A 13,874-nucleotide genomic window follows, 5' to 3' on the forward strand; every position below is an offset into this window, starting at 1 on the left:
ATCCCGGAGACAGCGGAATGCAATGTTCTGCGGTCAGCACCGAAACTGAAATTCTGTTTTTAAGTGAAGTCGGCTGAGGCAGCACCAGCCTTCACGCACACAACTCCAACCCCCAAACTCCCGTGTCAGGAGCCCAAGTCCTGCCCAGCCTCTGCCCTGTTCTCTGGCAGGGGCCTTTCCTCGTTCTGTGGGAGGGAAGAGCTCAGCCTGTGCCCTGTTGCAGGATGGACCTTGGGTAACTGGAGGTGTGGTTTGAATCTCCAACACAAGCAGTGACTAAAAATCACCATGCCAGACCGAGGGGCAGGCCTTTCCCACAGCCCCTCCTCCTCACTGAGTTAATATCGAATTTAGGTGGGCACGTGTCTTCATGGCCACCTTGTCCAGTGAAATGGGAAGTCAAATGAGCAGATCGAATGAGTAATTTGTTGTCTAGGTGACCCATCCGTCAGGCTAGCTCTGACATCAGTTGACATTTGTCAACAAATCTGTCATCAGTCCACTAGGTGTGGGTGTGGAGGACATTAACCCCAGCGGGGACAAAACTCCCGGCAGAAAATTGAGATAAATGGAAATTTGTTGAAGAAATTGGATATGAGTTAGCCATTGTTTGGGATTAGATTTCTGTACTGGCCCCGACAAAGCAAACTAAAAGTAAAAATGGAGTCACCACACTTAAGCTCCATCTCACGAACGCCAAGCTAAGCTGTTATCTGAACTTCTGAGAGGGAGAGACAGAGAGACAGAGAGAGATCATAGAAAAAAGCCACATGATCATGAAGTTCACTCCTTTCTAACTCTTCCCCCTTCCAAGCCTGCCTCACCTTTCACAGAACTGTGAACTTACTTAAAACATTGTGAGGTTTTGTTTATTTGTTTGAAAAAGAATGGGGATAGTTTATGTAATTCTAGAGTGTGAACTTAGGACAAAGTACCCACGCTGGGAAGCCAAGGGGCTGGCCCTGCCTGTGAGTACAGGGCATGCTGATTTAACTAAGCAGATGGGCTGTGGCTCCTTCTTCTTTGTTTCTGTTTGTTTTGTTCCCTTTAGCCACCCTCTGTCTTTAAAGCACCTCCCCCGCACCACGCGTGGATAAGAACATGCACAGGGCTGCTCATGATGGGCCCCTCTGATTCTTTTTCCAGAGTGGAAACAGGATTCTGTGCTCCATCATTCTGAGTCACCACCAGGGCCCATCCATTATCAACTACGACGATGAGAGTGGGAAGACGTGTGTCCACATCGCCGCAGCTTCCGGTTTCGGTGACATTATCAGCGATCTGGCAAAAGTCCCCGAGTGTAACCTGCAGGCCCTGGATGTGGATGACAGGTATCCATGGCAACTCAGAAAGCGATGGGAACTCCCAGTCATCATCCCCTAATGTTAATCTTAAAACAAAGGTACTAGAGGCACCATCCTTTCCGACTATATCCTTATTGCTGGTAATAGGTGTGTCTGTGACATCAAGCCTGGGTCTATTTTAGTAAGAGAAGGAAAAATCATTGTTGTGAACAGAGGTCATGACTACGGTATGGTCAGATTTTCCACTTTTAACTGAATATCAGCAATGTTCTCAGAAGGCTGACATGGGCCTTGGTTCTTAGCGAAGTTTGTATTTCCTTCTTCATTCCTGAGTTATATCATAACACCCACAATTTCTTATCCAGGATGGTGAGATAAGAGGACGAGAGGACTTTTTTTTTTTTTTTAGTCACTGATGACATATTGGTTGGAAAAGGAAGTTGGGTGCAGAACGGGAAAAATGATTTGTCTCAGGCGTTGTTATTAATCGACTGAAGGATTGCACCTGTGTCTTGTAAATGTAATGCTCACCGCTCACCTACAATGACATGCTTACTAGCCTTTGTTTAGTTTAGTCACTGAGTCTGGGGAAATGCAAGGGAAAAATATAACAGTAAGCAAAACTATTGAAAGTAAGTGTAAGAATTACAAACTGAGTATGTAGTCACCATTTTCTGTTAAAGTGAGACCTGAGCATATGACAATCTTAGAAGTCCCACATATCTGAAGTTCTTTTAGCGTGTGTGTGTGTGTGTGTGTGTGTGTGTGTGTGTGTGTGTGTATGTGTGTGCAGGGGTCTTGTGTCCTGCCTGGGTCTCAGGGGCTGGAGGTGGATAACCTGATGATTTTGATTGAAACTGAAGGCTACTTTTTTCTAAGAGCTGGTGTTGATCCTGAGAAGGTATGAAAGGGGAAGTTAGTCACACCAGGCGTGAGTGGAAGATCTGAACACATTGTAGCACTGAGATGAAAGGAAGTTTGCCTGCTTCAAAAGCTCCCCGTTTTGTAGAACCACACGTTAAAACAAGAAAATCCATTTTCCTAAGCTTCAGGGAAGGGAACCCAGAGAGGACAATCAATACAGAAGATTAGGTCTGATGAGCAGGAAAGTGCAGTTCTGTGATCACACGCACACGCACACACACACACGCACACACACGCGCACACGCACACGCACACACGCACGCGTACGCACACGCACGCAACGCACACACGCACACGCGTGCGCACACACATGCACACATACACGCACGCACATGCACGCACACACACACACACGCACACACACAGGCACACACACACCAAAGCACTGGGTAAGCCATTCCAGGGCCTGCATCTTGTGTTCTCATGCTAAACATGAAACTGTCTTTTCCGAGTAACTATGAATTTCTGCTAATAGTTGAACTGTTCAAAATCCTCAGAAGCTTAAAGACATCTGTTTGACTTCTGTCCTGCTCTTCCCTCCCCCCCCCCTTTTCTAGTGAAAGATTTTCCCCAAAGAAAGGTTTTGTGGGAAGAGAATCATACGATTGGAATGAGAGGTATGCAGGTAAGGGGAGGGATTTGGAGAACTAGTCTGCCCGTTATTAGCATACATCAGAAAGAAGGCAAGGTGGTACACCCTGGAACCACAGGCCCCAGAAGGCTGCGGTAGGAGGTGCACAAGTTAGAGGTGAACATGGGCCACAGCAACACACACCCTTTTTTTTTTTTTTTGGCCAGGAGGATGGCTCAGGAGATAAAGGCACAGGCACTTCTATATGTAATGGAAGGAGAGAACAGATTCCCACAAAGTTATCCTCTGGTCCCCACATAAGTGTCATTGTATGCAACCATGCAGAGGCACGTCCACACATAAGAAATAAGCGCAGGGATAAAACTAAGTCACGCGATACAAATATGGAGGTACTCACCTAAGATTAATGCCAAATCACAAATAAGGCAGAAGCAGCCTGTACTGTATGTTTTAAATATCCCAACTTTATCAGTCTATGAGGTCATAATTCACTTCAACAAACAACTCATTCCCTTCAGGGAGGACAGCCTTTTATCAGATTCTCCTCTCTGCACATTTCTGGAAATTCTCCAGATGTTCACAGGCCTCACAGAGCAACCCTTAGGAACTGACAGCTGTTGTGGCCCTGCGTCCTTCCAGCTGTCAACCCTCACCACCCAGGAACCCCCCCCCTCCGCCCATGTCAGTGCTGGTCTCTGTTGGATTGCCTTAAATCACAAATCACAGGCCCTGACCTTCCACTCCTCGACGGCCGCGGCCGGCTTGCAGGATCACGCTGCAGCCTTGAGATGGGAAAGAAACTGCAGCTCAGACAATGTGGCAGCTGTGTCACAAATTTGCCAGAGAGGCGCTCAGGATGTAAATCAAAGGTTGTCAACGTGTTCCCTTAGTCTCTGTACCCCTCCCGTGGCCGGGGGAATTAAAACAGTCGATCTCAGCAAGTGTAAGGCAGGGTTTATTTCACAAACCTTCAAAGTGAATTGTTGCATGTTGGTAAGCCTCCATCAACTGAACTCACTGGCAGTTTTTCCCTCTACATGGAGAGGATGACCTGCTGTAGCATTTCAGATACACGGTGTGGTAGGTCACGGGCCACCGCACACTCTGAGATATCGCTGTGTTGATGAGACATTGCCCTCAAAAGTGTCACAATGTGGAGAGGAGTGTTACAGAGAACACAGTCTGAGTGTGGGACAAAGGCCACACTGTGTGCCTAGACCCTCTCTATGTGCTTGGGCCCGAGACCCTTCTCTGCCCACGTCCAGGCACTCCCAGGCCTGGGGGTTATGTGGCTCTCTCCTGTGTGCCCTTCTGCCTAGAGCCCAGGTCCTAGAGCAAAGCTCAGGAGAGATCTGGCATCCTGTGCCCTTCCTTGCTGCCCCATTGAGGGGGACAGGAAGCTTGGTGATTCTCTATAAGGGAGACCTCGTCCATAGAAATGATACCATTTTGCCTTCCTAATCCCAGTGCCGGAGGGGGGAGGGGGATAGAACCTGATAGTGTGCCATTTCATCATCCTAAAAATGCCCTTCCCGATCTTGACTAAAACTATAGTAGCTTCAATGTCTAGTCCCTTTATTCAGTATTTTCCAGAAGCCTAATGTCCACAGTCACTCATCACCTCTGCCTAATGGCCACGGCTACTCACCACCTCTGATCTGATAGGCATTTCCAAGCAATTACAAGTCTACAACATCCAAACAGGCAAGAGCACAAGACAGCACGTAGCTGAGCAAATCAGAGTACACTCACTCTGAAGAGATACAATGCTCTCACTCCACCCCACTCCCAAGCCACTGCCTCAAGCTCCGCTTTAGACACAAAGTTCCCATGTACACCGGAATACTTAAAGGCCCCCTGAAATGGCGCATCAAAATGAACTGTCCAAATTCCGCTATGGAGCTGTGGAAAGTCACAGTGCACTGTTACCCAGAACTGTTTTGTCCATGATATAATTAAGACAGCATTATCATCAAGGCATCCTGTCAGTAACCATTTGATTGAGATCCTAGGGAGGCTAGGAGTCACAGTATGTGCTGGAGGTACAACACACTGTGTGAAATGTTCTCAGAACATTTCCTTCTTGCCTGTGTGTAAAGTATACCCAAGGGAAAGAGTGGAAAGCAAAGCTTTGTCACAACCAAGATTTTTAGAAATCGTAATCATTTTTACTATCTATAATTTAATCCTTTTCCCCCCAGTATAGAAACCGAGAATTGAACCTAAACCTTCAGTATGCTAGGCAAGCACACCACCACAGAGCTTTCACACCAGCCCTATAATTTCTCGTTCTTACCATCTTTTGGCTGACTACAGAATTTCTCACAGTCCCAGAGTATGTAAGAATCGAGGTGGGAGATGGCCTTCTTGCCACTTGTCTTTGTCCTTTTGGGTCTGATGAGCCTTCACCCTGGGCTGTACCTGGGAGGAAGGTGATCTTGGGCTGCAGGGGGTCCCATTGGCTAGACATCACTAGACATGACAGGCCCCGCCCCCGCCCTCCCAGAAGCTCTATCAAAGATGCTAAACTCGGGTGCCTATTGTTTAGCCCCGTAGTCCCTTATGCCCTTATCAACCTCAATTTTTTAATGGTACTGGGGTTCAAATCCAGTGCCTGGCACATGCTAGGCTGGCCCTTTACCACCCTGTGTCACGTCTGTCTTGACATCTGAGGGAGAATTCGCTGTCTAAGGTTGGGAAGGACAACTTCTTCCGCATGCGCTTCCAATCTGCTCCCAGTTCTGAGCCTGGCTTTTGGGAGCAGGAAAACACTATTTGTCATATTCACCCTGCCACATCTCTCCTCTAAGATTAAGTACAAAGTTAACCATACCTTTAAATAGAGGACAGAAGAAAAGCAGAAAAGATTCTAGTCACATGGATGAATGGTGTTGAGAAAGTGTGCCGTGTATTAGAAAAACACACACCCACGCGATGCTGTGATGGGAAGCATTTCAGGTTTCTGAGGTGTTGGTATGGGAAGACTTTCATACATGAAATGAGACATGTTGAAATGAAGCCAAATCTAAGTGTGTTTAAACACACAGCCTGGAAAAGCAATCCTATCAAACACTTTGAGTGTGCTTGCACTTAAGCCCTGACTTGTCCTACAGGGTCAGATGCAGAATTTTCCCTTGGTGGCATCCAACATGTCAGTGCTCAGAGCACTTCAGAGTTCAGATTTTTAGAAGAGGGAAGGTCACTGTGGGACCTTTTGCGATTGGCTCACATCGCTTAGCAGAACGCACTTGCGGCTCATCTCTACCGGCCTGCACTGGTACCCTGCATGTTCATTATGTCACTAAGTCATTTACACAGAGAAGAGGAACCACGGTTTGTTTACCCATTGACCCCTGGAAGGATGGTGGCTTGCTTCCATTTGGGGAAGTTGTCACCAGTTGCTATAAACATTTGAGGGCAAGCTTTTCATTTCTCTACCTAGATACATAGAAGTGAGATTTCTGGGTCACATAGTTGAGATATAATTAACCCCGTAAATCTTCCACTAAGATTGTAGACAAATTCCAGGTTGCATTTTTGCTTTGTCAAGCTTTGTTGGCCTTTGCCTCGTTTTAATCATTTTTACAGGCATGTGGGCAATCCTTGCCATTTTATCTTGCATTTCCCTAATGACAATTTCATTGTTGAGACAGGGCATCACTCTGTAGGGCAGGTTGGCCTGGAATCTCCTGGGTACTAGGACTTCAGGTGTATGCCACCACACTGGCTTGGCAAGTGTTTTTGAGCCCGGGGCACCTCATCTATCTTTTTTTGACAAAATTTCTATCCTGATCCTCTGCTATTCTTCAAGTGAGTTTGTTTTCTTGTTCAGTACTGAAAAAATGTTATGCATTCTAATTATAAGCCTTTTTGTTGAACACGTGGTTTGCAAATATTTTCTCCTGCTTCCTGACTGGTCTTTATTAAGAAAACACTAGTTTTACATTTTAACAAATGGTTAGATATTGGTGAATATCTCTCCTGGTTAAGTAAGGACTTTGTGAACAATAAAGAGATAAGACAAAATGCAATTGAATGTGAATGCTTTCCATTTTTTATAGAAAAAAAATCACCAAAAATTTAAAGGTTAAATAACAATATTTTTGAAGTTTGTATAGATGACCTATAAATGATCGATATCTTTAGTATGCAAAGAGCCCATTCAGATTAGTAAGAAGAACATTAATGTTATAATAGAAAGTAGCAATAGATAGAAGCCGGCAGAGTGGCAAGTGCCTGTAATCCCCACATTTGGGAGGCTGAAGCAGAAAGAGTTGCCTATTCAAGGCTAATGCATTCTATACAGTGAGAATCTGCCTTTTTAAGAAAGCAGAACAAACGTGATTTCAAGGAAGAAATACAAATGGCAAATTTAACCTCATCCGTAAATGAAGAAATACATAGGAAAACAACAAAGTATCATTTGCCACCCAAATTGACAAAAGATTCTAAAGATGGTGGTGGACTGGGTGTTCAAGAGGAGTATGAGGGTAAAGTGAAGGCAGTCGGCACCGTATATAAAGAGACTTAAAGCCTCTCGTGCTTAGGGGATTCTCAGGAAGAGCAGAGATGGGGAACCAGGGAGAAAGCACAAGGTGGAGGAAGCCTCTGGTACTCGCCCTAGACTCTTACGCAGGGCCAGGCACACCATTCCATACTATGGACAGCAATGGGATCGTCCGCCTTCAGCCTGACTCTGGGTGGAAGCCGACCACGGCTAAACAGCCTGTAAGGTTCTGATTGGGCCCTTGTGTTTCTTCTGTGACTCCTCCAGGACACCCCTGCACTGGGCTGCGGCTGCCGGCAAAGCAGAGTGTGTCCAGTCATTGCTGGAGCTGGGCATGGACAGCAACCTGAGGGACATTAACGAGAGCACGCCCCTGGCCTACGCCCTGTACTGTGGTCACACAGCCTGTGTTAGGCTCCTCTCCCAAGAAGGCCGGTGAGTTTATCTAGTGTCTTCCTCTCAAAGATTTATAACATTAACGTTTCTCTAAACCACCAGTATGTAAACCCAGCAACAACAACATTGCCTCTGGGGTGTGTGTGTGTGTGTGTGTGTGTGTGTGTGTACATTTGGAGATCAGAGAGCACTTTTCAGAAACGTCTCTTCTTCCGTGATGTGAGGTCCAGGCTGGAACGCAGGTCATCAGGCTTGGTGACAGGCATTTTTATCCACTGATCCATCTAGTGGCCACAGTAATTTAATAATATCAGTATTTCATAATATAAGTTACAGTATTAATTACCCAATTAACTATGTGTGTTTGCTGTCATCTGACACACGGTGAAACGACCTCCATTATGTGGGACACAGTAATAGGAACAAGCTTGAACCCGTCAAATATGGGTCTTAGGACGTGAATGCCCTCTTTCCTTCCCCCTTCCTCTGCCCAGGACATTTTTTCTCGAGACCCTTATACACTCAAAACTTACTGAAGATGCCAGAGGGCTTTTTAAAATCTGTTACACCCATCACTATTACGGTGTCAAAACATTTAATTAAGAAAATTTTAATAAAATATTTGATTTGTTATTTAAGTATTAATAAGTTTGTGATTGCTACATGTTAGAATAAAAAACATATTTTAAGTCAAACAGTACTGTACCTATAATCCTGGGAAGCTGAAGTGGGAAGGGTCATGAGTTTGAGGCTAGTTAGGGCTGTCTGTATAAGGAGACACTGTTGATAAATGGGTAAATAAATAACTTGACTTCATTTAATGCACCTATTTTCCAAAACAAGAAAAATTAATAAGAGCAGCACTGTTTTCCATTCTTGGCAAATCTCTCTCTCTCTCTCTCTCTCTCTCTCTCTCTCTCTCTCTCTCTCTCTCTCACTACTAGACAATTAAGTCCACTTTGATTGAATTTTGCACTGTGGTACAGAAATTTCATATGGTCAAAGCCCAACACCAGTGAAGAGAGAAATTACTGGCACCAAGATTTTCCCTTCTCTCATCACACTGGGGCTGATTACCAGTCAATCTACAGGTTTTGTGTCCCTCTGGGCTCCGTTCTGTGCAAATCCATGCAAGCTTTCCACATCAGAGTTCTTAATTCTCCTGGGGTTGGAGCTGGGGGCTATCAAACCTCAAGGCAACAAAAGGTCATCAGATCTACTGGGTCCAAGACCAAAATTTAGTTTAAGCACTGTCCCTCCAAACAGAGCGTGCCAGTCGCTAGGTGTGACACCCGTTGCTGAGTGAGACAGATAAAGGTGATTGACAGCTGCATCAATGAAGCATCTGATCAACAGCGTGCTTAAAATCCATGAAACTGTTCCCACCCATTGCATTTCAAACCAAGAAAACTAGGGAGTGTGTTTAAAAAAACACTAGAGACTGTTTCACTTATAAATCCAGAAGCAACGAAATGTCACTCCATCAGTTCAGAAAGTATCACGAAAAAAAATGTGAAGACAATAAATACAAAATTCATAGTCAGCTTTTCTCTTTTTCCCTCAGTTGCTTTTATAATACCACCTCTAAGATATACACGCTTGAAAGCCTGGATTTCTTGTCCAGGCCCATTAAGTATTTCTAGAATGTTTTGTCTCATCATTCACACATTATTCGACATGGCTACCTGGGTAACTTGAGTAGTCCTCATTCTGGGCAGTCATTCATTGATTGTGTGATCGTCATGTTGAAAGGGAGACAAAAATGTATTAGTAATTAAAAGATACAAATGGAGGTATGCGCGAGCAAAGATCCACAGTGAGAGAACATGCATTGTCCGAAGAGTAGTCGTGCGCCCCCCCCCCCTTGACAGCCTGTCCACGGGTCCAGTTTCATGGCTGACCCCTAACGCAGAAAGCTTCGACTTGACTGTGGCTTCAAAAGAGACAGCACGGAGTTCCCAGAGAACTGGAACAGAACAACACCTCAGGGAAACTCGGCTTGAGCAAGCCTGCCAAACAGCTGCCACAAACATTTTTCCCTTTGAGTTTGCTTGTGAGTTGAGCATTGCTCACATCTGCCACGCCCAACCTCTGGCACACACGGCTTCCTCTTCCGCTGGAACTAAGTCTTCGCTGCCTGTTTCCTTTAGTAGAGCATTTTTCACAGCCATATTTAGAGGGTATTTTTTTTTTAGATGTGAAACAAAGAACAAACGGCATAAAACGGGCAAGATGCTGGGTGCATGACGTCAGAGCTGCTGGATCCCCTGGGGTCTTTCACTCAGAGCAGACGCCTTACTCTTCGCCTCTAAGGCCGATGTCACTGTGCACTGTCCCTGAGAGAGTGGGGACACTTGAAGGTGTTTTCAGCTTACTCAGCTGACAATTGAAAACACCGCTGTGCGGTCATTGAAAGGCTATACCCTCTGGAGGTCAAGGGGATGACTCAGCCGGCACGAGGGTCTGACTTTGACCCTCAGCACCACGTAAAAGACAGGCATAGGAGGCTGCAGCTGTAACCCCAGCACTGGGGAAATGGAGACAAGGGTGCTTGTGGCTTGGCGGCCAGTCAGTCTGGGAGCCACAGATTCAGTGAGAGGCCCGGTCTCAAGTAATGAACATATAATGATGTTGGTTCAGAGACGTGGTTCAGCAGGTAAAGAGGCTTGCCGTGCAAGTTTATGCCTGAGTTCTATCCTCGGAGCCCACACAGAGTTCAAAGGAGAGAACCAGATTCACAGGGCTGCCCTCTGCCCTCCACAGACATGCCCTCTGTACAAGCACCTGTATGTACACCATGCTATGTCAACACAGACACACAACTCTCCCCTCAGAAGGAACCCTGAGATGGTTTGTTCCCGAGCCAAGTATGAGTGGCCAGTGGCCTAGGAACATAGGTTTAGGTCACCTCATGTCCACGTTCCAAGGTAAGGTTCTTACAGAAACAGAACAAAGACATTGTGCATCAAGGCACCTTGCAGATACATTGCTGGAAACATTTGGTAGGCAGGTTAGAACAGAGCAGGGGAATTTCTGACATTCTTAGCCTTTTGGTTGATGGGAGCGAGGCTTCAGTTTGTTCATTCCAAAGGATTTACCTAATGGTCAGAGGAGGGCAATGAATGGCTATCGGCTATGGAGAGGGCTGAAAATGGCCGGATGTAGTCGGCTCTGAATTGTAACATTCCAAACCCTCCCCAGTCACTGACGATTTAATCAGTTCATTACAGAAGGGTCAGTGGGGGGGGGTTGCAGCCTTTTTCAGAGAACTGTCATTCACATGCTCAACAATGATAAATAATGTCAAAGACTAATAAACAAGCAAGGTTGACAGACACAGAGGAAGACACAAACAACAACCTCTGATCTCCACACGTAGGGAGAAGAGGAAGGAGGGGCGGGGAGGAAAGAGAGGAAGAGAGAAAATAGCCCCCGTGGAAGTTAATGCAGAAACCCATAAAGTGGCCAAAGAGCCAAAAATAAACAATAGTGGGGTACGGGGTCCCACATAGGACGGTTGTGTCACGCAGGCCAAGGCTCAGGGAACGTCACAAAGACAGGGGACAAAGGAGCCGGCGCTTGGAAAGATGTGCAGCAAACCGACGTCTCCTGGACGTGACTCACCCATCGCACTCACGAACCCACTCTGCTGGGCTATCTGCATAAGACCCCTACATTTCATCACGGATGGGGAGTGGTCCTCCCTAAGGAATTATTGCCTGGAACTCACTGCGATCTGCTGTCTGCCTCCTGGGTGCTGGGATTAAAGGTGTGCACCACCAGGCTAAGAAGTCATTTTCTTACCATGCTATAACGATGATAAGGTGCTTATATGAGCCAGTCAAATCTCTCCCACACTCATGCAAGAAACATTAATTAACAGCAGTGGGAATGCCAGAAAGGAGAGGTTTCAGTGGGAGAGGGAGAGGGGGTCTGGGGTGAAATGACCAAAATTTCTACATGCATGTATAGTATTACGTTACATACATGTACAATACTGTCAAAGAACAACAAAGAAACAGGAACTAACCCATGAGGAGTCGAGAGACATGGGTAGCATATGCTTATAAGCACAGCACTCAGGAGGCTGAAGTAAAAAGATTACGGGCTTGAGGCTACATTATACAGAGAGTCCCTGTCTCAGGGATAGAGAGAGGTGTTGAGTACGTCTCTACAAGGAGTTAATTGAAGGTAGGGTTCTATTTTGGTTTTCCGAGACAGGGTTTCTCTGTGTAGCTTTGGAGCCTGTCCTGGAACTCACTCTGTAGACCAGGCTGACCTGGAACTCACAGAGATCTGCCTGCCTCTGCCTCCCGAGTGCTGGGATTAAAGGCGTGCACCGCCACCGTCCGGCAGAAGGTGGGGTTCTTGAGCAAGGCCTTGACTTGAAGACTGCAGGCATCTGGGGATGAGCCCAGACAAGCTGACCAAGCAGATGACATAAAAGGGGGTTTGGGGTGTCAGTATCTTGTTCTTTCTCGTTTCCTGTCATGGCATTCTTGTTCTTTTCTGTTGCTCTAGAGCAGAACCTTCTCAGCCTCTCCCTTCCCAGAACAGCCGACCCCAGAAGAAGGAAGGACGATTCAGTGTGCTCAACCAAATCTTCTGCAAGAACAAGAAAGAAGAGCAGACAGCCCACCAGAAAGACCACACCAGGGGCAGATACAAGGAGGGCGACACCTCGGAAGTCAATGACATCATCGCCACCTTTGACAGCGTCGTGGATACCAACTGCCAAGATCAGCCTGGTGGCCAGGTGGCTATGGTTGTCTTTAAGAAGAGGACCTCAGAGAATTCAAAGTATCTCTTGCCAGAAAGGAAACCTCTGGCCCGGAAGGGGCTTCCACCAATCAGAACACAGAGTCTCCCGCCCATCACCCTGGGCAATCACTTCCTGACAGGCTCCCATGGAGCTACTTCCCATGTAGGCCTGAGTTCTGGTCCTCAGCACACTGCCCCACGTTCTCAGAAGAGTCGGAGCGAGCAGGACTTATTAAATAATGTGGCTGGCTGCCAGGTGTCACTAGATCATCCCTGGAAGGGTGACACTAACCCCGTGTTCTCCTGCAAGGCTTGGACCGTGTCTTCTTCTGATAAGTTGCTAGACAAGCTATTTGCTGGCCAGCCTGGTCACCAGGAGCCCTCTGGGCCACTTCATCTTCCTCATCTACATAACTCCTCACCAGGTAACGGCCTTCCTGTCTCCTTCTCCTTCCCAAAGGCCTCCCTCATACAGGGCGTGTCTCTCGTAGAGTTAAGCTAGGAACTGCCAGGCCAGTAGCCTGCAGGCAAGGGCAATAAGATGCAACCACAACACGTTTTTATTTCCTCCCGAACAAAATAAAAGTCTGAAGATTTCTGGGAAGTGAAAACTTTCAGCTTTTCCGCCCTGAGTGTGCTGAGGTAAAAGTATTCTTGGGGTGTAAGGGGCGGGGAGAGGGTATTGCTATTTCCTCTAAAAGTTATTTGCTGTAGTGTGACACTTTTACGCCCACAATGCTAATTTTCTTGTGCACAACCTACCGCACCAACAGCTTTGGTGCGGAAAATGGCAATAGCGTATTTGAACCTGTGTAGAAAGGTGACATATTTGCATATTTGCACGTGTATGGTTTGTATCTCCCCACACACCAAAGGCTTGCATGGGCCCTGCTCCCCTTGTCCCTTGCCCGGAGCTACCAATGTCATTCGATTTTCTTTTTTCTCTTCTTGCCTTTCTGCTTATGCCCCCAAACACATTCTAAAGAACTGTGTGTAGGTGGTCTACTGCATAAGCATGAGGTCGCCTTTGTCCTCTCTGTGTCCCTGTTTGCAGGAGTCTTAGATTTTCTCTACTGCTGTTTGCTCTCAAACTCAAACAAATTGTCCTGAGCCTTAAAAACCATCATTGCTACAAAGAAACATCAACTCTGTGCAGAACCCCTTGTAGTAATTACCATACTAAAGAACTTAAAATGTTTTCTCACACCTTTAATCCCTTAGGAGGCAGATGTGAGTGGATCTCTCTGAGTGTATCAAGGCCAGCCTGGCCAACGTAGATAGATAACTCCTGGCCATCCAAACCTACATAGTGAGGCCCTTTCTCAAAAGAGTAATTTTTAAAAGCCTGACATTTTATATTCATATTAATATCATATATTAAAAGATATTA

At 46.3% G+C, this 13,874-nt stretch overlaps 1 protein-coding gene across 1 annotated transcript in view; it reads left to right on the forward strand.

Annotated features, from left to right (window-relative positions):
* Ankrd55 (ankyrin repeat domain 55) overlaps window positions 1-13,874 on the forward strand; it is a 156,412-nt gene that overhangs the window by 56,171 nt on the left and 86,367 nt on the right. The window contains exons 8-10 of the mRNA XM_051183054.1: window positions 1,147-1,331; window positions 7,595-7,762; window positions 12,245-12,909. Coding sequence (XP_051039011.1) covers window positions 1,147-1,331; window positions 7,595-7,762; window positions 12,245-12,909 — 1,018 coding nt within the window. The remainder of the gene's footprint in view (window positions 1-1,146; window positions 1,332-7,594; window positions 7,763-12,244; window positions 12,910-13,874) is intronic.

Source organism: Phodopus roborovskii, unplaced genomic scaffold (genome assembly GCF_943737965.1).
Source record: "Phodopus roborovskii unplaced genomic scaffold, PHOROB, whole genome shotgun sequence".
NCBI lineage: Eukaryota > Metazoa > Chordata > Mammalia > Rodentia > Cricetidae > Phodopus > Phodopus roborovskii.